General features: G+C 44.3%; 1 protein-coding gene across 6 annotated transcripts in view; it reads right to left on the bottom strand.

Annotated features, from left to right (window-relative positions):
* ENAH (ENAH actin regulator) overlaps positions 1 to 12,301 on the bottom strand; it is a 205,245-nt gene extending 192,944 nt beyond the window's left edge. For all 6 annotated transcript variants that reach the window (XM_074989883.1, XM_074989884.1, XM_074989886.1 and 3 more), the window contains exon 1: positions 12,067 to 12,301. In XM_074989883.1, the coding sequence (XP_074845984.1) occupies positions 12,067 to 12,071 (5 nt within the window). In that variant the 5' untranslated portion in view covers positions 12,072 to 12,301. The remainder of the gene's footprint in view (positions 1 to 12,066) is intronic.
* Between the last annotated feature and the right edge of the window lie 14,425 nt (positions 12,302 to 26,726).

Genomic DNA, 26,726 nt, shown 5'->3' with positions numbered 1-26,726 from the left:
TCAGCATCAAGGGCTACACACACACTTTGAAATCCTGACACAGATATTTAAGCATTGTTCAGCCCCCTTTTATGCCTGTTGTGGTCATTCCACTATTTACAACCTCTTCCAAAGAATACTGATGAAGTTAATTATGGCAAAGTAGCACTTTAAAGACTAACAATGATGTATTCGGTGACTAGCTTTCGTGGGGCAGACCCACTGATAAATTTGTCAGTCTTTAAAGTACTACATTTCTGCTGTTTTCTTGGAGTACAGACTAACATGGCCACTACTCCGTTAGTATTCTTTTGGGTTTTCTAATGTTTGGTCATCAAGCAACTCCACTACATTTCAAACATTTAGAATATGGTTGCTGTAATTAGTTAAGCCTAGGTCGTCACAGCTTACTAAACAAAATTAACAATTATGTGCACATACCAAATGTAGAAAGCACTGCACAATAGAGTTATTCACAAGAATCAGTCATTTCAATTTTAGAAGTTTAAATTCTCAACTCTCACTTACAAAAAAAATGCTGTTTTATTAATGCCTACAAAATTTGGACTCATAAGATTCACCACTAGATGAAAAGCCAAACTCCACTAAAAAGACATTTATTTACTACAGATTTCGATAAGAGTTGAACACACAAAGGGCAAAATATTTGATTAAAGGGATTGAAAAAGAGTATACCAGAATACGAAGAGAAACGTAAGCAAGGGTAATAGGTTCTTTTAATGTTTTAAAAATTTACTTGTTTATGTCGTCAACTTGCAAACAAACCAATGCTAGTAAAAGGTTCTCGGTAGTGAGCAGATCAAACACCAACATGAAGACTTCACAGCATGCTTTTATTTTTTTTTTTAAGTTTACAGACATTAAAATAAGTGAAAATTCTATTTTGTGCAAAATAAAGTTTAATGAAACATTTGCTAGCTTATATAAACTTTAACATTTAAGAATTTAAGAAATATTAGTTGTAAAAGTAGAACACTCTTATGCTTCTGTGCTCAAAAAATTGAAAATTTGAAAGATATGTTAAAAAGTTTTTCTATTTAATGTTTAAGCAACCAGAATACTCAGAATTGCACAAGACAATGGAAACAGTCTTTAGCCTGAGGAACTTATAACCTAAATTTAGTTTTATGTGTATAGCTCTTTCTGTGACATGAGGTTAACAGGGGAAGAGAAGTTTTAAATTTGAGAAGTATAATACCAGAACCTCTGAACAAAAAAAAAACAAACACCCCCAAAAAAATACAGCCACTAAACATGGCTTAAAGTAGAATCCTCTAAACTCTGTTCATGCTGCAAATCACCCACCATATGTCGCAAGTATGCACTGTTAAATTTACAGATTCATTTCTGACACCAGACAAGAGTGCCACTTTTCCGGACTTGTATCCTTCTACAGGGTGCAATCAATTTCTGTTTTTCCTCCCACATGCTACAGTGGTTGTAGGCAAGTTCCTTGGCCACGCTTTCTTAAAAGGAAACTATTTGTCATTATTGAAAGGATGTACTAATTTTAGATTAAATGGAGACAGCTCTTACTAATGTTTCCTTATATGCTCCAGCTTAGTCTAGCCAATTTCTAATGTAAACCACTATGAAAGGTAGATTTATTTTCCTTGAGCTTGGATCTTATGTTTGTTCTTTATTGTTCCCACTTAAACAGGAAGCAAGCAAAAACACGATCAGTCTCATTTATCTCCACAATTTAGATCCTGTACTGATTCTAAAATGAATACTCAGTAATTTACAAGATTGCAAATCAAAGAAAGAAAATTAGGCAGAAAGTCATCTGAGAAAACAAAAGAAACGCACGGCACTGTGTGAAAAGTGGAAGTGGACCTTTTTTACCCTTTTCTAGATGCAACTGTCATTTGTTAAACTTAATAGGATATATGTTACAAGAACTAAGTAAATTGTTAATTGTGCAGGGAAACCAGTGCTAAAGTCACTCATTTTCAAAAGAATTAAGTACACATGGTGGGGGATGTTAAATTCTGTCCTGTCCCTGTGGTATGGAAATTAACAGAATCCTACAATCAGAAACTGCACTCTACCCAGGTGTTTAAATACAACTGGCACATATTCAAGTTGAACCCCCCTAATCTGGTTTTCCCTAGTCTAGCAACACCCCTGGTCTGGCATCATTGGTCACTCAGTGGGTGCTCCGAGAAAAAAAAAAAAGTGGGCTGGGGCCAGGAATATTGCACGACCAGGTTAAGAACAGAGCCTGGTGAGAAGAGGCCCAATGTCCTGGAGGCAAGCCAGTGGAGGGGAACCAGCAGCCAGAAGCAGAACTCCAGAGCTCTTGGGGCCAGCAGCCAGGAGCAGAGGAGTCAGCAATGACCTTGCCTAATCTGGCAAGTTTTCTGATTTGGAACCAGTCAGGTTCTGAGGATGATGAACCAGGGAAGTTCAACCTGTACTTCTACATTGCTGAATAAAGTACACATGAAGCATAAGGAATTATTTTAGATGAAAGGTCAAAGTCGAGAAAGAACATATAACCTAGGTCTAAAAATGGATTTGCCCAGTAGCAGAAGCAGCATGCAACTATGCTTAGTACTTGCTCTATACTAGTTATGCACAAAATGCGCAGACAAGTTCCATTATGAAATACCCACAGTTCGATCCACAGATATGCTTAAGGAAGGATGGAGAACTGTCACAGATTCTCTGCCTTAGACCATGTCTACATTACAAACTTTGATCTACATAAGTTTGTATATTCCATGTGCATATTTGGTTGCTTATATCAATTCTAAGTATCTAATTAGCAATGCCAGTGTCAGTGTAAAGTGCAATGCATCATGAGTCAGATGGCATGGGATACTATCCAGCACAATAGCTTTTGGGATATTTTCACAACCTGTGGAATAGAAATGAGTCATGCAGAATCTCCTTGCATTAGGCATCAAGTTCCCAGAACACAGTTTCCTCAGTTCCATAATGTAATCCACATCCCATAATTTTCAGGGTTTTTTTGAAAAAGGAAGACCCACAAGTCCACATCACCCTTTTTGCTATCCACCATCTCACACAGAAAAAGAATGGAATTTGCACTGATCTGTTCTCACAAACATTGTATGTACTGCACATACAGTTCTCTAATATTTGCAGAGGCATAGGAATAACCATAATAAAGGGAAATATGACTATTTCTTTGAGTATGAAGTACAGTTGCAGCCCTGTTTGTTCCAGGATATTAGACATGGTAGGCAAGATCATCTTTTACTGGACCCAGTTCTCTCGGTAACAGATAAGTCTGAGCTTACACAATGCTCTGAAGAGAAGAGCAACACATGCCCCTCTCACCGACAGAGGAGGGTCCAAAAAAACTATACTAATTTATCCATCGTCTCTGATTTCTTCCAGGGCACAATGCTACGGGATATAATGAAACAAATCTATGCTTCTGGAAGTATTCCAAAAGCAACTGCAAATGGTAGAGCACTGGTTCTAGGCCCAAGAAATAAGCAGAGAATGCTGGGATCACATAGGAGTGCAGATTTAGAATGATGAACAGTAATTGCACAATGTTCACGTTTGAAAGGACACACAATAAGGTGCTTGTTTGGTTTGCCCAGTGGTTGGCACAACTACTAGCTCCTTGTTTCCTTGACAGAGGCATCTCAGGTGGCAACTACACTTCCGCAGAAGAACAACTTGCCTCAGGGTCAATCTTCCAGGGTTTCACTTCCAACCACGCATGAAAGGACACACTCAGGGTCAAAATTGACCCATGTGCTCCTTGCGAGAGGTGATGAATAAGGGAAGGTCAAAGGGATAAATGGTCCCATTGCGCTTCCTCCACGCAGAGAGGCACGGAAGTTGACCACAGATAAATCAATTTTATCTATGCAATTGGCATAGCTAAAACTGCGTATCTGCAGTTGACTTCTATGTCTAGTGCAGGCATAGCCTCAGTCCTTAAGGAGATATGGAAGAGATACCCAGTACTTTCCCTTTCCATCTCTTCTCATTTCAGGGAGAATGTAAAGCTATACCAGCAAACACCTCCCAGCAGTGTATAAATCCACTGCCGTAAGCTATTTCCTACCTCTCTCTTCAGTTTGGGGCACTGTCATTATGATCCAACCGGTAGGGGTTCAACTCAAATTGAGCACCTTTGGGGGACTTGTGTGTGTGTGTGCATTTTGAAGTGGCTTAAGGGGCCTACAGGTAAGACAGACATAAGATTGGAGGAGCCTAAGCTCAGTCCCTCTCTCTAGTTCCCCAATAATTCATTCACTGCTGGATGTGTTTCAGTATCCTAAGCTGTTTCCTTCAGCCACAAAAGCAGTGCTTCTTCCCTAGTGGCTGTTTCAGTTCAGGTGCCTAGCAATGCTTCCCTCACATAGGAGCACTGGTTGCAGATATAGCAAGGCAGAGCCAGCTGGATCTACTATATGTCTAACTTTTTTTGTGTTAGTTTGAGGTTTCCCACTTTTATCACAGGACACATTCCTGGACCTGTGTGCCGTGTTATGCCCGCCCCAACCCTCTAGCACAGGGACACCGGAAAGAGATGCACTGATGACTTGGGGAACAGGAGTGAGAATAACAACCCAGAAGCTTGCAGCAACCAGTTATTGGTAAATGGGAGAGCTTTTTGGAGTTGGAAAATTCACTACAAGTCCAATAGTCACCTGAATATGTAGATCCACGAATCTTGGCCTGCTACACTGGACTGATTGAGGAATGTGCAGGACACAGTAGATGGAACTGCTGTAATGGGGATCCCAAATTGCGGCAGGGTGAAAGACAGACCAAATCTCTCTATTTTGGTACCATCCCTCCTTGCCACTGGGCAGGGATGACCAAACTTACCAACTTGCCAAGCTGCATATAACATATAACAACCTTCAGACATTCAATAAGTTGGGTGCATCTCCTGAAGCCCGAGCCCTGATAGGTGCATCCTACAGGGCTGAAGTCTTGATCCCTCATCTCCCCACTGTGCAGAAACCCCTACCACACCACGACATTGAAAGCCACAAGTCCTGAGTTCCTCCCTCTTGTCTGGCAGGTGGAGAAAGGGGGAATACCTGTGAGGAGCTCCATGAGCCATATTTTAAAAGTAAAAGAGCAATATGAGGCACACAAGCACAGTTCGGCCACTCCTGCCATTCAAGATACTAACAGAAAGGACAAGTTTTCTAAAGTTATGCAACCATTGGTGGATCACTGGAAATGCTTCACTGAGATAGATCAGTGTGGACTGGTCATGGAAATTGCATGATAGTCACATCTTTAAGAATGTCACTTCTTGTAGCTCCGTGAACAGTTCTGTATTCTTTCAATTGGCAGATTACCATTGCCGACACTGAAGTGCTTCCCTGGCTCAGGAAGCCACACTCTGACCACCTTGCAGTCAAAAAGGAAAGATTCAACCACCAGCTCAGCAGGTGCAGAAGAACAGCTGCTAGATTGGTAGGGATGCTGGACTTCTTTTTATTCAGGAGATTGGATCTTGGATCCCAACAGTTATAGCTGTTGTATCCCATGTAATATTTGTAAAGTGGGGAAAAGCTTCGTGTGGAGATAGAGATTCTGTCTAAGTTTGGATAGACAAAAGGGACATTAAAATTGGACCTGTGCAGCTGCAGAATGCTTTGAAAGAGCACTTCAACACAGCACAGTAATATGGCTGACTGTTAGACTATGCTCTGGTCTTGAAGGCTTGGGGCTATTAGAAGCACGCAGTGCTTGGTTCTGATTTATAAATATGTACACTGTATCTTTTAATGAATCTATGAATGTGGTATTTGCTGTCAATTTACATACATGATGGTGTTCTGATGAACCTCTGGGGGTTCTGTGGTGCTGTCCAATAACGAATACTGGATGTTTTGAATACTACTACACATTTTGCAATGTGTGGGGTGAACTAATAAAGATGACTACACTTTCAAAACCAAATTTTGAGTAACAAATACAGCACAAAAGATAGACAAAACAATCTGACTTCAAGACTTAAGGATAGGGTTGTAGGTCATCACCTACAGCCCCCAACTCAGACCACTGCAACGAATTATTAAAGACCTACAACCTATCCTTAATCAGGATGCTACACTCCAGAAGGCCCTGGGTGACATGCCTGCCCTCTCCTACAGACAACCTCCCAACCTTATGAGGATCCTACTAACAGCCACACTCTATACCCCAGGAATACCAGTTCTGGAACCTTTCCCCGCAACAAAGGCCGCTGCGCGCTTTGTCCACATATCTTCTCTGGAAATACCATCACTGGACCTAACCAGGTTACTCACAGAATCATAGGCACTTTCTCATGCTCCTCTACTAACATCATATATGCCATCATGTGCCAACAATGCACAGGTGCTTTGTATATTGGACAGACTTCTAACTCCCTTAGACAAAGGGTCAATGGGCACAAAACAGACATCAAAACACTCCAGATCCACAAACCAGTTAGTCAACATTTTAATGGAATGGGGCATTCTGTCAATGACCTAAAGGTATGTGTGTTACAGAAAAGGAATTATCGCACCGTTTTGGAAAGAGAAACATCTGAGCTGGCTTTTATATTCAAATTCGGCACATTAACACATGGTTTAAATCGTGATGGGAACTTTCTGAGTCACTATAGGGGCTCGTCTGCATACTTGGCTCAATCTAATTCTTGACCTTCCCCCCCACCCCTCCACTCTTTGATTTGCTCACCCTGATTGTCTTTTTCTGATTTGTCCTCCTTGCTAACTGTTTTTGGTTCTCTGTGCCTTAAATATTGAGTCTGTTTTGGTCTGGCTATGGTCTGAAGAAGAGGTCTGTCCCACGAAAGCTCACCTAATAAACCATTTTGCTAGTCTTTAAAGTGCTACTTGACTGCTTTTTGTTTTGATAGTGTATAGACTAGCACGGCTTCCTCTTTGTTACTATTCAACACCTGCAATAGTATCAGACAAATGATCCAGTCTGTCTATGATACAAATTAGAGATTCAGTTCCCAGCTCTCTCACACATACCTGTGTTGGCGTGATGACAGCTAGCAGGTACATAAAGAGTAGCATAAGCCACACCAAGCATGTACCCACAGGGTTCAAGCAGGTTTGTACTTAGCATGCTGCCTTTGCTACTGCAGCTTCACTCATTTACATTTGCACTGGCTCTCACTGAGCTAACCCATACACATGTATGCAAGCTGGGAATCACATCCCAAGCTCACTGTGCAGACAGAGCTTCAGTCTACCTACAGCAAAGAGTAACCTGAACTGAATTCTTGTGCCCACCTGAAAAAATCTGCCTACACTTCCAATTTTACTCTAGGGAACTGAGCAATTTAGTGATCGGGAACACGTACAGGAACAGTTTGATTTAAGTGACTGCCATTCACTTAAAATATTTTGTCAAATATTTAAAAACTAGATCTCATTTTCTATTCCAAATATATCATATGCCATGCAGGTAGTGGAAACTACAACAAAAGCCAGATTCTGAAGTTTTACCCTATAAAGCGAAGCACGCTGCAATACCTTTCCTGTTCTCTCAGTCCTGGGTTATTGGCTCCTTCTGTTTGACCACTATGTCAAAAATAATTTAAAATTAGCATAACTTTGTCATAAGTAGTATCACCTTTTGGCATAACTACACACCAAGGAACTCTAGGACACCAGACTTTCCTCAAGAATTCCTAATGAAGCTAGCTTTGTTGCTATAGGCTTGGAACTGCTTTTTCTTACTATTTCATTAATAAAGTATTGAATGAAACCATATCTGAATCTAGCCTTTAAAATGCCAGGAAAATCCACCTGTTCAGATGAAAGTCTGCCTGACTGACTTTTGATGACTATTTACCCAGAAAGAAAGCATCATAAATATTTACCCAAGGTAAGTAGAATTTTCAGAAGGTTGTTTTAAAGAAACCTCAAAATCAAAATAAAAAGGTTAATCATGGATAAGGAAACCATATCCCTTCTAAGAAAGACTACATTAGAAAGATCAGATCTACTACCTTTTCTATTCAGATATTTAAGTGATATTAAAAATGTTGTATAATCTATAATAAAGGGGAACTGTCAGACCCATTTGTAAACAAAGTAACATATAAAGAAATATTAAAATTAAAATTTTGAGCATTTAATTTGCTATTCTTCATTGCAGAAAGATGTTGGTCATCAACCCCTAAGATATGGAAATTTTAACAGATGCTTTTTTTAGCATTGGTTATGGAAATCCCTAGTCATGTACACCTATTTCTGGTACCTATTATGAGATTAGTCCATTCACGTAACACCATATTCAGAACATCACCTAGTGTGTCAGTTACAAGGCAAAAAGAGGAGACGTGTGAGAATCAACTGTTTGCCTATACACCAGTGAGTTTACTGAATAGTTAGGTTTCTGAAACAAATCTGTGTACAAACACGTCTTCTCCTTAGTAATTAAAGATTTAGAATTCACCCAAATTTGAAGACCGTGTTCAATACCAAAGATCTACATAATTATTGTGTAACTTTCAAGCAACCACAAACAAGTCACTACAAAAAATTAATTGGGAAGGTCTGGTATTTACTGTTGATGATTAAATACATATCTTACTGTCTATTACACTGCAGAAATTTCAAAATTAGGTTACAATGACAGCAAGCTGTATTTGCTAAGGGAAAAATTGAGAAGCCGTGTGTTAGCTTGGTGGTCAGAAGTTATTCAAAATATGGCAGCAGTCATTCATAAAAGTCAGCCCAGCCTTACTTAAGACCGCGGATGGCAGAAGAATTATTCTCTTTTCACTTTCTCCTTATCAAGCGCCTGAAAGAGCAAAGTTATAAGTCACAGCAAGTTTCTGTAGGTGTGTACACTAAAAATATTATGCACATATATTCCTTTCATATTTATCACAGTGCTGGTTGTGTACATTGTCTTTGTGCAATAATTATAAATTAAAGTTATAAGCTTGTCTTCTGTAGAAAAGTAGAAGAGCCTTCATCTCAGAACTACCCCTTAATTTATGATGATTTATATCTAAATAAATACCGAGACCAGTGTTTCCTTAAGTGTGGTATGTGTACAACTGGTGGAACTCAAAAGGATTTCAAGGGGTATGTGGCTGAAAATAAATTACTAAATATCAGGAGATAAGCACTGGAGTGACACTGGGAGACGGGGTATGCCGATAAGACTGAAGTCCAGAAAGGGGTATAATGAATGTTTTAAGTTTGGGGAACCCTGACCCAGACTATGAGAAGTTATTTGTGAAAGGGGTTAGATCACAAGTTTTAATGCTGCGCCTGTCTGTGCTAAGTTATGTATGAAAAATTACCTGGTCACATTGTTAGCATAAGTTCTTCTTGTGCCCCCTTCAAAGGGTTTACCTCAACCATAAAATATATTAAGAATTAACTTGCTTGTCTACAAGACTGTGTACAAACATGTAAACCAATGCCTTTTAACATATTTGATAATATACTTTTTATCCTAGTTTACACAAGCCCGAAGACCACGGTGTCCAATACACTCCCCGTTCGCCAGGAACAGAGAAGCACATTGTGGCGAATGTGGCTTGAGTGGGCTGGTGCAGTGGCTCAGGAGGCAGTGCGCTGACTCCTGGAGCACTATGCAGCACCTTGGGAGCTCAGGCACTAAGTGGCACCTCCTTGGGCGCCACACTGCCCGAGCCACTCAGCCCCGAGAGCCACGTCAGGTGGCACCTGAGGAGCACCCAGCCCCATCACACTGCCACCAAGCCAGCCACACAGCACCCAAGCTCATGAGACACAGCCATAAGGTGCCCAAGAAGCCACTGTGCTAGCCCCCACCCTGACTCCTGGGGCTGCACGGCTTAGGGCTGGGTAGCTCCAGTGGCACAGCTCTGGCAGCAGCTCCAATGAGTCACTGGGAGTGGGGGGGGGTGTTCGGGTGCCTGGCTGCAGGGGAAGGGGGGGGGGGGGGTTTCGTGTGGCAATTAGGTGTCTTCCTTTTGGACATCACTGCCCTAAGAGAACATGTTCACTGAAACCTTAGCTACACAGGTACTCCTTTAACTTAATAGATGGAAAAACGGATTCATTTTAACACTGCCCAACACAAGGGGGAACATGCTGATTTAACTACTGTAGTTAGTAAACCAATTTAGTTATATTAATACTATCTGCATGCTTGAACAAGGCTTGGATTTATGCAATTCCTGAAGAATTCTTTAGACTCAATTAAAATATCAGTAATCATTCATCATGAAAATTTCAGACAGACAATTTTCCTCTTTACAAAGTTGTCGTTTAGCATGTGAAGATATACAGATTTTATATTTTTTAGATGTCTTCCTTATGCTTACGTTATGTATATATATACACACACCATTAAAAACTGATTACATAAAAACCTAATTTGTAAGGGGAGGTCTGCATTAGAAACTTTTGCTGCTAATGATTGCTGAGGCATGAACTTTGGCAAAACTTCTAAAGCACCAAAGCGCTTAATGTGCATACAGTTATACAAGCATAAAAGTGTTCTTGCCAGTATGGCTTATTTCATTCACTGAATTTTTGCTAGTATAAGCTGCATCTACACTAGGGGGGCTAGCTGGCACAAATATACCAGCAAACCTTTTCCAGTGCAGACACGTCCCAAGTAAAATGCTAGTCTCAAAATCCTGTAAAACAAATTCACTGCTAAAATATGCAGCAAATTTGAAAAACTAAGCTTTTAAGTGATCAAAATATTTAAAATATGCAATTATTAACCGAGCATTGAAAAGTTAACCACAGTGTGAAAAAACAGCTGTACAAATGAGAAATAAATTATAGTCAAGTTTAAATTAAGAAACAGCCTTTAAAAAGCCAATGTAATGTATAAATAACTACATCATAAACAAAATTCAATAAAGCCATCTGAGGAACAGAATGCATGAAAAAAAGAACCAAGCTTTCCATATGCCAAGATAGAACAGTTAACATTTGCCCTTGGAAAAAAAACTGTTTTTAAAAGTTTAAAATAGAAACTTCTTAAATTTGTGAAGAATTCCTATGACTTGACACTTTGTCACAGCAAAGGAATGTGTAGATTATATCATGTAAATCTTACTGTTGCGTTCTAAAGGACTTGGCAACTGCTGGTCATTAATCTTTAACGGAAAGACGATTCAAATCTAACTGCAAGTAAGACAGTATCTTTGAAGGACAATTTACAACACTCCCCTCTCCCCGACACACAACTATTTAACCTAATGGGCAGGCCTATGTGGATCATAATAATGCGTCTCCAAATACACCACCATTCCGTCTACCAAGACTCGTTGATCACGAAGTCTTGCACCAATCCAAAGAGCGCTTGTGGACACAGACGAGGCACGAAACGGCTAGAGGGGGTGGAAAATAATCTCCAGACAAATACGAGCCCATAAAGGTTCCGTCTCTTAGGCAAAGGGACAGAGATGTCGTCCCTACCTACGCCCCCCGCAACCCCCCAACAAAAGGAACTACTAATATGCGGCTCGATCTTCGCATCGGAGCTAAGAAACCCTAAGAACAATGTGCTCGGCACTGCCGGGGGGGAGGGCGGGTTTGCCTCTATTGATTACACAGGGAAAAGCCCAGCTGCTGCTGCAATGCAACACACGCCGATAAAAGGGCAGCCAGCGCTTCTCCCTCCCCGCCTCAGGCGCCGGATCGCGAGCAGTCTCCAGCCCCGCATAAAAAGACGCGCCCGGAGCTCACAAGCCGGCCCCCCGCGTCGCGCAAATCACAGGGACTCTCTCCACGTACGGACAGCCGCGCCCGGCCCGCTGGCTCCCCAAGGCGCCGCGCGGCTTGGCCATTATCCTCGCGGAGCTGGCCCTGCCCTCCCCGCCCGACGCCTCTGCCAGGGAACCGACACAACGGCCGGGAACCAAAGGCCCCCAGGGCGCTGCCACACAGCAACAAGCCAAAGGCGCAGGCGGAGGAGAATCCGCCCCTGGAGCACCCCCCCCGACCCCCAGAGACCCGCGGGACCGTCCCGTCCCCACGCCTAGGCCCCCTGGGGGGCCCTGCCCCCACCGGAGAGCCCCTCGGCGCACCCTCCGCGCACAGCCCGGTGCGGAGCGGGACTACCAGCTCCGGGGCGGCCCCTCACCTCATGGTGCTGCCCGGGCCGGGGAGCCGCTCTCCCCCCTCCACTCGAGCCGGTGTTTCAAGGGGCAGCGAAGTCCCTGAGTGCGAGCGAGTTCTCCGTTCAGTCGCCGGGTCGGGCCAGACCCGACCACAGAGGGGAGCCGGGGGTGAGGGGAACGAGGAGGAACAAACCAACTCGCAGAGTAGGGGACGGGAGCGCCTACACCAGAACGCGAGCGTCTCGAGGAACCGGCTTGCTTGAGGGGGTGAGGGGCACGGCCGCACGCAGGGGACGCGGTAGGCGGAGCAGCGAAGCCACGCCTACTACTGGTCTGCGTTCTGTGCGGCTACTAAAGTGGGGCGGAAAAGGGACATTGAGGAGCAATTGTGGGGAAAAGTGAATAGGGGTTACTGTGCTTTGGCGACCCCTACTGGAGAGTGGTCGTCCCTCCGCACGTTTGTGTAGCACTGCGGTGGAGTCCTGTGCGCACCCAGCAACCCATTCAGTAAGGCTGTATCCTGCAGTGGTTTCTCTGCCAAACATAGGTTCGTGCATTGTGTGTGATCGCTTGACTTGTATACTTATTGGTCAAAGCTCAGGTGATTTTTGTTTTTGTTTTTGTTTTTGCACAATGGCACTGCATATGCTGTTGAGTATTACAGCCTGGAGTACACACCATATGCATACGTCTCTCTGCGTGTTGTAGGGTTGTGCCCTTGCAAACCTGCTCTGCAATCCACTGATCAATGCTCCACTTGTTGTCTACACACATGCATTATAATTCACCATGCCATTGAGCTGTATGGATGTGGAGAATGCATCCATGGGATGTGCCCCGCCTACAGCTAATTTTGTTTTTTGACAGTTCTGAACATATTAGTCCCACTTTTCCTCCACTGTCTCTTTATGCCACCTCTGCTAATGCAAAGTGCCAGGAAGCCAAGTGAATCAGCAATCTGGTACATTCCTGGATAATAGAGCTCTCTAGCTGGATGTATATCTGTTTCTCTCGCAGTTGTTCCCAGGTAAAGCAATGATGGGTAACCTGTAGCCAGTTGGGGTTGTGTGGCCTGTGAGACATTTTGCTTACCATTGCCCAAATACAGGGTTGCCAGATTCTGCTGGGTTTTGGACACAGTTTTTTTCCTACCAATATTCTAAAAGTAACAAGCACTTAAAATGCTGCTATGGTTTAATTGGCACACCCACAAATTGAAGGTATGCAAGCCCAGTTAAGTAAAACTACCCTGTCCCAGGAGACCATATCTTGGGTGTATATGGAAGGGACCTCAGGAGGTTATCACCTTTAGTCCCCTGCCCTCTTGGCAGTATCAAGCACCACCCCCTGCCCTTTTTTTTTTTTTTAATAGAAAGAAGTCCATTTGCCCTATAACCCTAAATGGCCTCCTCAAGAATTGAGTTTACAACACAGGGTTTAATCAGGCTAATGCTCAAACCACTGAGACCACGGAGGGACACTCACATAGTCCACTCATTAGATTAGTTGTCCCTCACTGAACTAGAGGCATTGCCATTCAGCATTTAGCTGCTCTCAGTTGAGCCAATACCCTCTTGGAGAATCATTACAGCTCAGTATAAATTAGAACAGCCCTCAGGTAATGACTAGATCAGTCTATGCACTCCTATTTAAGCTTAGCTCAGCCACAACTAAGAAAGGGAATCATTTATTTTCCCTATCCTCCCAATCCCTGAAATCCATGGAATTGGGATTTTTGCCTGTTCACCTAGTAGGCATCCTTCAGTCTGCATAGACTATGGATCGCACCCTTTAAAGTTTCAATTGAGGACTTCATTTACAGCGTCTTTTGTGACTATGAAGACCCACACGAGAGTGACAGTCATTGCTGCATCTCTTGCAGATGTAGTGGGTGTCTGGCAAGTCCTTATTGTGCTTTCTGTGCGCTCGCTTCACCTCTGCTAGCTGTCTGATCTTCATCTCGCCCTTCTGAAGGCCCTTGTGTAACCCCTGCCTCCATCTGCTGCGGTCGTCTGCTAGTTCTTCCCAGTTGTCCAGCTTGATGTCTACCTCTCTGAGGTCTCTCTTGCAGACATCTTTGTAGCACAACTGAGGGCGTCCGGGAGGTCTTTTGCCAGAGGCTAGCTCACCATACAGGATGTCTTTTGGAATTCTTCCATCATTCATCCTGTGGACATGGCCAAGCCAGCGGAGCCGATGGTGCCTGAGGAGGGTGTGCATGGTTGGGATTCCAGCTTGCTCAAGGACGGCGGTGTTGGTCACTCTGTCCTTCCATGATATTCCAAGGATGCGCCTGAGGCAGTGCAAGTGGAAGACGTTCAGCCTCTTTTCCTGGTGAGCATACAGGGTCCAAGTCTCGCTGCCATAAAGGAGGGTGCTGAGGATGCAGGCTCTGTAGACTTGCATTTTGGTGTGAGTGTACAGCTTGTTGTTATTCCACACTCTCTTGCTGAGTCTGGACAGAGTTGTGGCCACTTTTCCGATCCTCCTATTTAGCTCAGTGTCCAACGACAGGGTGTCAGTGATGGTGGACCCGAGGTAAACAAACTCGTGGACGACCTCTAACGTATAGTTGTCAATGCTGATTGATGGGGTTTCAGCAACATCCTGACCGAGTACGTTTGTCTTCTTTAGGCTGATGGTAAGCCCAAAGTCCCTGCACGCTTTGGAGAACTGATCCAGCAGTTTTTGAAGCTGGTCTTCTGTGTGAGACTCTACAGCAGCATCGTCTGCGAACAGCATGTCTCTGATGAGGACTTCTCGCACCTTAGAATTAGCTTTCAGCCTTGCAAGGTTAAACAGTTTCCCATCAGATCTTGTGTGCAGCAAGATGCCCTCTGTTGAAGATCCAAAGGCATGCTTCAGGAGGAGTGTGAAGGAGATCCCGAACAATGTCGGAGCAAGCACGCATCCTTGTTTGACGCCGCTCCTGATTCTGAAAGCATCCGATAATGCGCTGTCATATTGGATGGTTCCTCTCATGTCTTCGTGGAATGACTGGATCATCTTGAGTAACCGTGGAGGACAGCCTATCTTGTGGAGCAGTTTGAACAGACCATCCCTGCCGACTAAGTCAAAGGCCTTGGTCAGGTCAATGAAGGCTATGTAGAGTGGCTTTCTCTGCTCCCTGCACTTCTCCTGCAGCTGCCTTAGAGAGAAGACCATGTCAACGGTAGACCTCTCTGTGCGGAATCCGCACTGCGATTCAGGGTACACCTTCTCAGCAATCTTCTGGAGTCTGCCAAGGATGATGCCAGAGAACAGTTTACCAGTGACGCTTAGGAGGGAGATTCCACGGTAGTTGTTGCAGTTGCTTCTGTCTCCTTTGTTCTTATACAACGTTACAATGTTAGCGTCGCGCATATCCTGTGGAACCTTACCCTCTTTCCAGCACAGGCACAGTAGCTCATGTAGGGGTTCCAGGAGTGTGTCCGCGGCAAATTTGATTACCTCTGGTGGTATACCATCCTGACCAGGGGCCTTTCCTGCTGCAATGCTGTTGATGGCTCTCTTCAGTTCATCCACAGTCGGTTCTTGATCCAGTTCATCCATTACTGGTAGGAGCTCAACGGCATCGAGGGCTGCATCAACCACAATGTTCTCGCGTGAGTACAGCTTGGAGTAGTGCTCAACCCAGCGCTCCATCTGTTTGGCTTTGTCAGCAATGACTTCACCAGATTTGGATTTCAGAGGTGCCATCTTGTTCTGGGTGGGTCCTAATGCCTTCCTCACACCCTCGTACATTCCTCTGAGATTACCAAAGTCAGCACAGGTCTGGATGCTGCTGCATAGCTGGAGCCAGTGGTTGTTGGCACAGCGCCTGGCTGTCTGCTGTACTGTTCTTCTGGCCTCTCTAAGTGCTTGCTGGGTACTCTGGCTTGGTAAACGTTTGTACTCCAGGAGTGCAGCGCGCTTCTGTGTAAGAGTTTAGAGGAAGTGGAGGGCAGTAGATTATATTTAGATAGCTGCACAGGAGAAGACTGAGGGGTTCCAGTCAAATGGCTTTGCAAAGCCCTCCTAGACTAGTTCAATCAAATCTGCAAATTCTTGCAGATATCACTAGCATTACATACCACTCTTAAGGTTGCCAACCCTCCAAGATTGTACTGGAGACTGCAGCAATTAAAGATATTCTTGGAGACCACATCAACTGATATGTCCAAACAAGTATCAGAGAGGTAGCTGTGTTAGTCTGTGTGTTCAAAAACAACGAGAAGTCCTGTGACACATTATAGACTAACAGATATTTTGGAGCATAAGCTTTTGTGGGCAAAGACCTGCTTCGTCAGACAAAGTGGCTGTTTGCCCACAAAAGCTTGTGCTCCAAAATATATGTTAGTCTATAAGGTGCCACAGGACTTCTTGTTGTCCAAACAAGGTTGGCAACCCTAGTCACTATATGGCTACATCTACACTACAGCAATCTGTTGACAGATGTTACTGTTGAAAGAGATCTTATGGCAAAACCTGTCAACAGAGCACGTCCACACACACAAGCAGATTGAAAGAGCAATCCATTCTGTCAATAGAGAGCAGCCAGACTGTCTAACAGAAAGGCCAACCAGCAGCTCAGCAAACAGGGCTACCTGAGGAACTGGAAGCCCTGTCTGTTGACAAAAGGGCCCCCAGAGCATCTACATGGCTTTTTCGTCAACAGAAAACTCTTGACAAAGGTGTTACTCCTCAACATGGAGAAGCACAATATTGCCAGCAAACATGCTAGGTTTTGTCGACAGTCTGTTGACAAAGTACATATTGTGTGTGGACGCTCCACAGGTTTTTCCGAGAAAAGGCCAATTTTGCTGGAAAAACTCTCTTGTGTAGATGTTGCCAAAGCAACTATATCCTTATCATGGTCTCCACTTAGGTCCTGATTCATTCACATGTTCTTATGCTGAGTAATCCATTACTCCACAAGTTACTTAGTCCCATATACCATATAAGTGAAGTTGTAGAATTGGGCCCTTAATTTTTAGGAACTTTTACAATCAGGGCAGCCTACTAAATTAACTCTAGAAAGTTAAATTATTCCATGCTTTTCAGATTCTTCTAATTACTTTTCTATGTTCCCAAGAGCATGAGGTGTAAGATGTGATTTTAGAAAATAATGGGACCATTATTCCAGCCACATGAATATTGGCTGTTACATCTTTTAGCAACCATTTGTCTGTACTAAAAACAGATCTATGTTTTGCTTTTAATTCTCCTACTGAGTCAAAAACCCTGGTATACAGAACTTCAATCAATTCTTTTTCAGACAATTGCTGTCAATCACTGAATACCCAGCCTCTCCTATCTCAGATATCTGTAGGCATATTAATACTCTTACTGTTTTCCGGTCACAGTGTTTGGATGGTTCTCCCCACACCCAACATCAAAAAAATTACACCAGTTCCTCTAAGCTTTAGATTAGGACAAAATTAGAGGAAACAGTTCTTTAAAAATTACAGATTCCATAGTCACTCTATACATTTCTGTTCCATTTTCACATAATGAATTTCTACCCCCAAAGGCATTTAATGCATCTATATTTCACATTACACAACCACCTTTCAGTGGGACAGCACCATTTCTTAAACAGATTCATCCATAGTCAAATAACTTGTCCAGAGGTAGAGTAAGAGGGAAGACGGATGGTTAATGTAACAAGAAGACAAACAAACGTCAAATATCCTTCTCCACAGCTAGGTAACTTTGGCCACAATATAAATAGACTAATATGGGACTAATATGAATAAAGGGACTAATATGAATTTGCCAAAGAAGTCTATCTACTGCTCATTGATTACTGCTTTAAACACATACAAGCAATAGCATGAAGATCACAGTTAGCAAGGCATGAAATAATATAAGTTCTGAGGACTAATAATGCACCTCAGTAGTTAACTATATTATTTCAAGAATACAATATAATCACTAAAATATCGTCAGAGCAACAGGAAGGTAGAGATAACTACTCGTACAGTAAAAAGTCTCTTCAGCCACAACAATATAGATGGGTACCAAGCTGCACTGGATCTAACGGTACATTTACACTACACAATCAGGTTGAATTAAGCTCAATTATTAGCAAACAATTTTGCAAAATTGAAGGTGCACGTCCCCACTGTGCACAAGTTCAACCTATTGCACTCCCACTAGGCCAAGTAACCCTCCACTTACAGATCTCCCCTGCACTCTCTCCAGTTTGTCCACATCATTCCTAAAATGTGGCACACACAATGACACAGTACTTCAGCTGAGGCCACAGAAATGCCAAGAACACCAGGGCAATTACCTCCCAGAACTTCCATACAATACTCCTCTTAGTACACCCCAGACTGATATTAGACTTTTTCTGAAACTGCATCAAAATGTAGACTCATATTCAATTTATGATCAACAATAACCCCCAGATCCTTTTGTCCTCTATTACAGCCTAGCCAATTATTTCCCATTTTGTAGTCATACATTTGATTTTTTTTTCTTTTTACATGTAATACTTTGCATTTGTCTCAAATGAATTTAATCTTGTTGATTTAAGATCAGTTCTCTAATTTGTTGGGGTCATTTTGAATTCTAATCCTGTCCTCTAATGCACTCAGAATCCCTCCCAGTTTGGCATCACCAGCAAGTTTCATAAGCCTGCTCTCCAAATCGGTAAGGAAAAAATTAATTAATAGCAAACCCAAGACAAACCCCACCGCAGGATCCCACTAGATGTTTCCCCAGTTTGACAGGGAATCATTGATATACTCTTCTATATGGTTTTTCAACCAATTTTGTAACATTAATTAATAATTTAAATTGGGGAAGTGGCCTAGGTTGATTTTAAGGTCATGTGGGACTGGTCAAAAGCTTTACTAAAAATCAAGATACCACATCTACTCTTCCCCACCCCCATCCACTAGGCCAGTATCCCTGTCAAAGAAGGAAATTGCATTGTTCTGGCACTATTTGTTCTTGGGGGAAAAAAATCCATGTTGGCTATTTCATAAAACTTTATTATTCGCTAGGTGGTTACGAAGTGATCGCTTAATAATTTGTCCAAGTATCTTTCCAGGTATCCAGTTTAGGTTGGTCTACAATTTCTACGGTATTCTTTGATCCCTTTTTTAAAGATAGATATTTTGTTTGCCCTTCTCCCATATAAACATGCCATGGAAATGAACAGCAAGAGATACAACAGAAATAAAATAGATTATATGTAATATTTAGGCAATCCAGATTCCTGATAATACAAGAGGTGAAAGATTGATTCCTGAAGACACAGAGAGAGGTATGATGAGATCTGTAACAGTGCTAGAAAAATAATTCACATCCTGGAATCAGAGAGGTCACAAAACATAGAGTTATTCTGGGGAATCAGCATTCACAAAATAACCAAGCAGAAAAAGCACCTGGATTAAGACATAACATAACAACCAGCCTGGAATGAATCATATTAGCAACCATATGAAGGGAAAACCAGACAAATTAATATGGGGTTTTAAATCAACTACAGTTAACTAGTTAATTGACTTTTCCTTTACAGGTCACAGTTAAAGGGGCTATCGTAGCTAAATTAAAGCATTTTTTTGCAGGAGGATAGGTATATGTTACCAGTATATAGTAGTAGGCATCCTTCAGTCTGCACAGACTATGGATCACGCCCTTTATAGTTTCAACTGAGGATTCATTTACAGCATCTACTGTGACTATGGAGACCCACACGAGAGTGACAGTCCTTGCTGCATCTCTTGCAGATGTGGTGGGTGTCTGGCAGGTCCTTAGTGTGCTTTCTGTGCGCTCACTTCTCCTCTGCTAGCTGTCTGATGCTCATCTCGCCCTTCTGAAGGCTCTTGTGTAACCCCTGCCTCCATCTGCTGCGGTCGTCTGCTAGTTCTTCCCAGTTGTCCAGCTCGATGTCTACCTCTCTGAGGTCTCTCTTGCAGACATCTTTGTAGTGCAACTGGGGGGTCTTTTGCCAGAGGCTAGCTCACCATACAGGGTGTCTTTTGGAATCCTTCCATCATTCATCCTGTGGACGTGGCCAAGCCAGCGGAGCCGACGGTGCCTGAGGAGGGTGTGCATGGTTGGGATTCCAGCTTGCTCGAGGATGGCGGTATTGGTCACTCTGTCCTTCCATATATGCTACCTAACTTAGCATAAAATAAATTATGCCTCAGACTTTGCCTGCATATACTAGAGATCTAATCCTCAGATGTATTAGAGTTATTCCTCTGTGTGTTGTGGAGGGGATTGGTGGGGGAAATCCACTTGTAGTGTAAAATTAGTGCTAATGCCTCCTTCATCACTACATCCTCCACCTAGACCCATGTTCCTCTGGACAACACAAAGCTTCTGGCCTGAGGGAAAAAAGGATATGATAGAAGCTTGCCCATGCACTAACAATCTCCCACTGCTATATTGAGGTCTTGGGGCCAGGGTTTCACAAACTTTATATAGTTGGGACCCGGTTTTTTCAGTACCTTTTTTGCAGCCCAAAAATATAAACATATCTATAAAAATGTAAAATGAATAAACTTTCACTGTTTATTATTTATTCACAATAATAATAGTACATAGCAATAATCTGTATATTTTCTAAGGACCGGTATGTTTGCCCTAAGGACCAGTACTGGGCCACAGACCACACTTTGGGAAACGCTGTCTTGGGGCCATTAACAGCTCACAAGCAGAACAGCCATCTAGGTATTGGATTTGACATCCAGGGATCAGATTGGTGCTTAGGATCCCCATGATCGGAGGATTTTGAAACGGCTTCAAGCCACCTGTGCCTCTGTCTCTAGAGTTATGCTGCTCAGCTGTGGCAAAGTTTGGGAACTGGATGTTAGCAAAAGGCTATGGGAACTCATTCTGAATTGAGTTCCATGCCTTCTCTTCAATCAGTTTGACTCCTCTTACTACTAGTGCCTTTTCTGTTTTAAAAAAAAAAGTGACTACTCAGCCAGCTCCCCCTCCCACACCCTCAGCCAATCCCATGGCTGGGGCTGCCATGGTGCTGGTACTCAGTACCGAGAAGCATCAGCACAAAAAACAAAAAAAAAAAAGGCACTGGATACTACAGACATGGCTCAAGCAGGCACAAGCCTTTTTAAAGACACTGCGTTTCTGTTTAATGTCAGCCAGCCAGAGGAAACTTGGCAGTCTACTCCTGAGGGCTGTTTATGAGCAGACCCAACTGAATCTGTCTCATAAAACTATGGGCCACCTTCTATATAGAGTCATGAGGGAGGTGCCTGATTCATGTTGTAGACATATCGGACAATCAAGTCTGAATGCATCAAAGGAAGCCTGACACCTCATATCAGCAAAAACAAGGGGAAACTTCCCTGAGAGTTTTCCATTTTCAAATAATTGTTTCTTTGGGAGTGTCACAGGACCTGCTCACCACTAGGGCTATGTCTAGACTAGAGGGTTTTGACAATAAAAATCAGCAGAGCATCCAAATTCCCAAGGCATTCTGTCAACAGTAAAATTGACAGAATGTGGCACTTTTGTGAACAGTCTTATCCCACTGTCCACAAGGCATAATGCCTCTGTTGACAGAAAGCCAGTCTAGACATTTCAGTGGGCCTTCTGTCAAGACAAAAGGCATCCAGGGTGCCATACAAGTGCCCAGGGAGGACACTCTGTCCATAGCAATCAGCAGTCTATGGTGGCCTGCCTCTGGCCATTCTTAAAGCTGCAGGGAGCCCAGGAAACCCTATGGCAGGAATCTGAGAGTGTGGCAGCAGCAGAGCTACAGACTGTAGTCCCCCATGCCCTTGCAGACATTTCCTGAGACTGAGCCTTTCCAGAAGGCAGACAGCCATGCACCCCAAGACCTCCCAAGGTCCTCGAGGGAGCAGCCTGAGGGGTCAGAGGACCCATCCCAGGGCACCAAGTGCTGGGCCCTGTTCTATATCCAGCCCCAGGTCCAGGCCCTATTGGACCTGTGGTGCAAGGAGGAGACACTCCTCGACACCAAGGCTAAGCAGTACAACACCCCCATCTACACCCAGATGGCCAACACCTTCGCAGAATGGGGCCACCCCCACCCAGAGCAAGAAGCAGGCATGGGCAAAAGTTAAGAGGTTCCAGCAGGGCCTGCAATGCCAACCAATGGTGTGGGGCAGGACCAGCCACCTGACCCTACTACAGGGAGCTGCACCAGATCCTTGCGGGTGGGAAGAGAGACAACAACATCACCTCCACCAAGCCTCATCAACACAGTGCTGGAGGTCCACCCATCCCCCTACAGCTGGAGCCCAGAGAGGGAGGAGCAGCAGCACTCTGAGACCCAACCCCTCTCCAGAGCCAGAGGTGGAGTTGGAGGCCAGCAGCAGAACCCTCATGATTATCCTGGAGTCAGTCCCCACCAGTCAGGCCACCTCAAGAGTGTCCTCGGACCTGGGCAAGGATCCCTCTAGTAAGCAACCCGTGCATCACACACCCCAGGTTGCGGGAGGCAGGTGCAAACAGTGTGTGCTGTGAGCATCACCCAGCCAGCACAGGCAGGACCCCAAGCTATGGTCCCAGCACGTGGAACCACATGAAAGTTAGCGTATGCCACCTGCATCCAGCAGGCAGTCCCCGGGCATGGGTGGGTGCCAGCCTGCTGCCAGCCTCACGGGAGGCTGGACAAGCCCCAGGCCCTGGGGCAGTGGGGGTGCTGCCAGCACCTGTCATAGCTGGAAATGGGCCAGCCAGAAGAGCGGCAGCCTGACCCAGACACACCGAGGAGTGTGTCTCCCAGTACATGGACATGCCTGCAGGTGACAAGCAGCTCATGCTCCTGTGCATGGCACTGCGAGCTGAAGGGGTGTGTGGAGAGCCCCAGGGAGGGTCAGGCTGCTCCTGGCTCATCTGCCACCTTTGAGGGGAGACCTCTGTGGTCAGACACCCCCTGTGGCTGCTAGCCCATTACCCAGGGGTGGGGGCTCAGCAGTGAGCACAGTCTCAGAGGCACCACCAAGTCCCCATGTCGCAGCGCCTGTTGTGCAGGCCACCCATGGCTTTGTTCCCAGGACATTCCTGTCCCATGACTCAGGGAGTGTTGGTTGCTGCTCACAGCGGGGTGCAGGGCCTTAGGAGCTGTGTTGCATGAATGACTCCCCATCTCTCCTCCTTGTCTTCCTTACAGCTGGACCTGCATTGTCCGAAGGCCAGGCCAGGCCAGCGCCACGCCAGTACTGGAGCAAACTAGCCCCACCTGAGCACCAGGGTGAGCCTGCAGCCATAGAGGGCATCACTGGGTTCAGGAAGGCCTCCAGAGGGACCACAATGTGGCCCTCTGTAGCATGATAGAGCTTCTGGTCCGGTAGGTGTGGGACACTTATGAGTGGCAGTTGCAGGCCTGGGACCAACTCATATCCCACTTTGTGGCTGTCACCACCATCTGGTGTGACACCATAGCCCAGCTGCCTGCTGTTGCTTCCCCGCTCCTGCCGCCCCAGCCACGCATCATGCCCTCCACTGCTGTGCCCCCCTTCTGGCCACCCCACAGGGAATCATGGACCTCATGCAGCGTCTGAGGGCCATGACTGCCCTCCCTGCTCCCCAGGTCTTGCCCCCAGCTCCTCTTGCCAACCTAGACCCTGCTGCAGAACCCCCGACCTCCATACCGCCTCCTGCTCCTGGCCCCAGCTGAGCCCCAACGGGGGCCCCCCCAACACATGGTAGGAGGGGATCCTGAAGTCAACTCTGCTCAGGGTTCCACTCACCCATGAGGAGGTGCATCAGGTGATGAAGCACCTCTGGGTGATGCCAGTGCAAGCCTGGGAAAGGGCTGTGTCTCTCAGCAAGCATCAAAGCCCTGTTCTAGCTGCTGTGCTGTCCCTCGTGGAGGTAGGCATGCCTCAGCATGGGCAGGGAATGGGCATCTGGGGGTAAGGGCCCTTAAGGGCTCACCTCAATGGGGCTCCTGGAAGGGATGTGACCCTCTCCGACGGTGTTACAGGTGGCTGTTCTGCTGAGAGCTCAGGCAGGTAGTCTGTCTGCCCTCTGTCAACAGAGCAGATCAAAAGAATCATCAGCTTTGCTGCCTGGGTACCATTTGCCTACAGGAATTTTTTCAGAAGATATCTTCTGACAAAAATTTCTGTCAACAGACTGCTCTAATCTAGATTCAGCCTAGTACACTGCTCCTTAGTAACTCTGGGGATTAGTTGATTCCAGATTTGATGGCTACTTTCCTCCTCTTCATGGATGCTCTGCCTTTTCTTCCTGGTTCTCAGCAAGGCAAGATGCTCAGCGTTCATGGCTTAGCTCTCCAATCAAGTCACACATGCTCTCCCCTTCTAAGACACTAAGGTGTCTTTTTATGAACAGGCTCATGCAGTCTTCATATTCACAGACTAGCTGATGTCACTTCTGCAATGGCTGGCAGGGAAACTCAGGCCCATCTTCTACTACAGATTCCAGCTCAAGAGCCATCTAATTTGCAGTCAACATCAGGTCCATGCCAGACCTTACCACCCTTTCCATGAACCTTTCCTAATTTTTTGGCTCTACTATCATCCCTGTGTTTACCAGATTCACCATTCCCTCCTCCAACAGAATAACCATAGGCTACTCTGGGTCTATAGCTCCCAAAGACACCTCTCTTCGCCCAGAGGAAGAAGAGAGACTACTTCCTTGCAGTAGTCTCATTCTTGTCTTTATAACCCACTACAACTCATTCCTCTTCATCTGGGTTCCTTCTTTGTTCAGTAAAGGGATTAGTTAAGCCACGCATTTCCCCTCACCTGTAGCCTGTTTGGTTAATTGGCCCCTTCTTGATCTACATTGGCTGCGTCTACACTAGCCCCTTCCTTTTGGTAATAAGCGAGTTGAGAAGATGCTAATGAGGCACTGTCATGAATATGCAGTGCCTCATTGGCATAATTGCAGCCACACGATTCGAAGGTGCTGCTTTCAAATCTTGTGCCACACATGTAGATGGGGGCCTTTCGAAAGGACCCTCCAGATTTTGAAAGCCCCTTCTTCCTATTTGGTTTTAGGAATAAGGGGTTTCAAAGTCGGGGGACATCTTTTCAATAGGCCCCCATCTACATGGGCACTTTTGAATTGCATGCGGCCACCATTATGCTTATGAGGCGCTGCATAGTCCCAACTCGCTCATTAGCATGCTTTTTTGGAAGGGCCTAGTATAGATGTAGCCTTTAAGTCCCTCAGGGCAAGTGTGGGATGAACACCTTACCATAGGCTTGCATTTAAAGAAATGTGGCTAAGATCATGTCCTAAAATACCTGTCTCACTGTTGCAAGATTCCTAGAGCAGAAGTATTCATTGAAGGTCACTTCAGCCTTCTTCAATAAACTGCAAACAAACACTATATTCAATTTGAGAGGTTTAAGGGGGTGGCAAAAGTAAGTGTGTGTGTGTGTGTGTGTGTGTGTGTGTGTGTGTGTGTGTGTGTGTTCAAAGATTTGGGTTTTTTTAACTATGGAACTTTTTGGGAGGGGAGAGAAATTTTATTATTTTCTGTAGCGGTGCTACACGGAAAGGAAATATTTACAAAACAGACAGAACCTAAGACGTTCTATGATGGAAGGCTAGGGGAAAATTCTAAAATTAAAGGTGTGATTTAGTAGGAGGAGAGGACAGATGTTTAACCCATGAAAAGAAGATTGTTTCAAGAATACAGGCCAAGGCAAAAGAATCTGGCTGTGTCACAGTGCCCCTATTAACTCACTACATTGCCAAAATAGAAAGAAGTAATACAATTTATTATCATCACTGATTATGCTCATTCATCTATTTCACTCAGGTCTAGACCATTAAACAGAAATAGCTCAGTACAATTCAGCAGAGATATGCTAATTTACACCAGTTGAGGGTCTGATATTTAATTTAGGGAATGAAAATATGCTGGTCAGTTTTTGTTATTATTAAGTCACTTTTAATGTCAGGTTGCCCTGTGTCAGCACATTGCTTCAATGTTTGGGTAGCACATCCTGAAAGGAAATGCTTCTAACCAAAACAAAGAACTATTTAAATTTATGTTCAAATGTTTTCTATTCAAATTACATGTATACACCTCACCCTTGTTCTTGTGAGAGTCATAATCTGTTATTTTAGCATTTTTAAAGATTGCTAAATTTACAAATTGGTGGAATGATTCAGTAGAAGAAATACAGGAACAGACACAAAGTCTTTTCTTTAAGTGAGAAAGTTTTCTTTTTTAAAAAAAGCTGAAGTGGAAAAGAGAACAAAAAACTCCCCAGGGCGGGGTTCAACCCAATACAAAAACCTGCAAATATGAAGCTCTGCCTTTGTAACACGAGCATTCTCTCTGCTATATTACCCAAGCAAACAATCTATACAACTTAATTCAAGCCCCTCTGTAACAGGAAGGGAAATGCAAACTGAGGTTAACCCTTTTTTCATAATCAAGAAAACTTACCACATACTGGGATTCTGTGTCTTCCAGTCCATTCCCTTGCACTGACTCAAATATTTTGGATTTTTCTTCCCAAAACATTAAACAGTTTTGTGAGGAGATTTATTTTTGTTTTCTCAGATTATCACAAAATTATTCAAATTACAGTTACTCCTAAAGGGTGTTGTCTTGTGCTGTGCGCTACTTTGTGAGGCAAAATCTTTCTGTTAAATACCATCCACCATAAATAATTCAATTGTGCACTGTGTCAAATGCTTCCAAAAATATTATGATTGTTGTGTTGATCCTTGTCTTTTATTCACTTTTGTCCAGTCC

Source organism: Carettochelys insculpta, chromosome 3, assembly GCF_033958435.1.
Source record: "Carettochelys insculpta isolate YL-2023 chromosome 3, ASM3395843v1, whole genome shotgun sequence".
NCBI classification, from domain to species: Eukaryota; Metazoa; Chordata; order Testudines; family Carettochelyidae; genus Carettochelys; species Carettochelys insculpta.
Note: the sequence above shows the minus strand (reverse complement) of the source record. Positions and strands in the feature narration are given on the sequence as shown.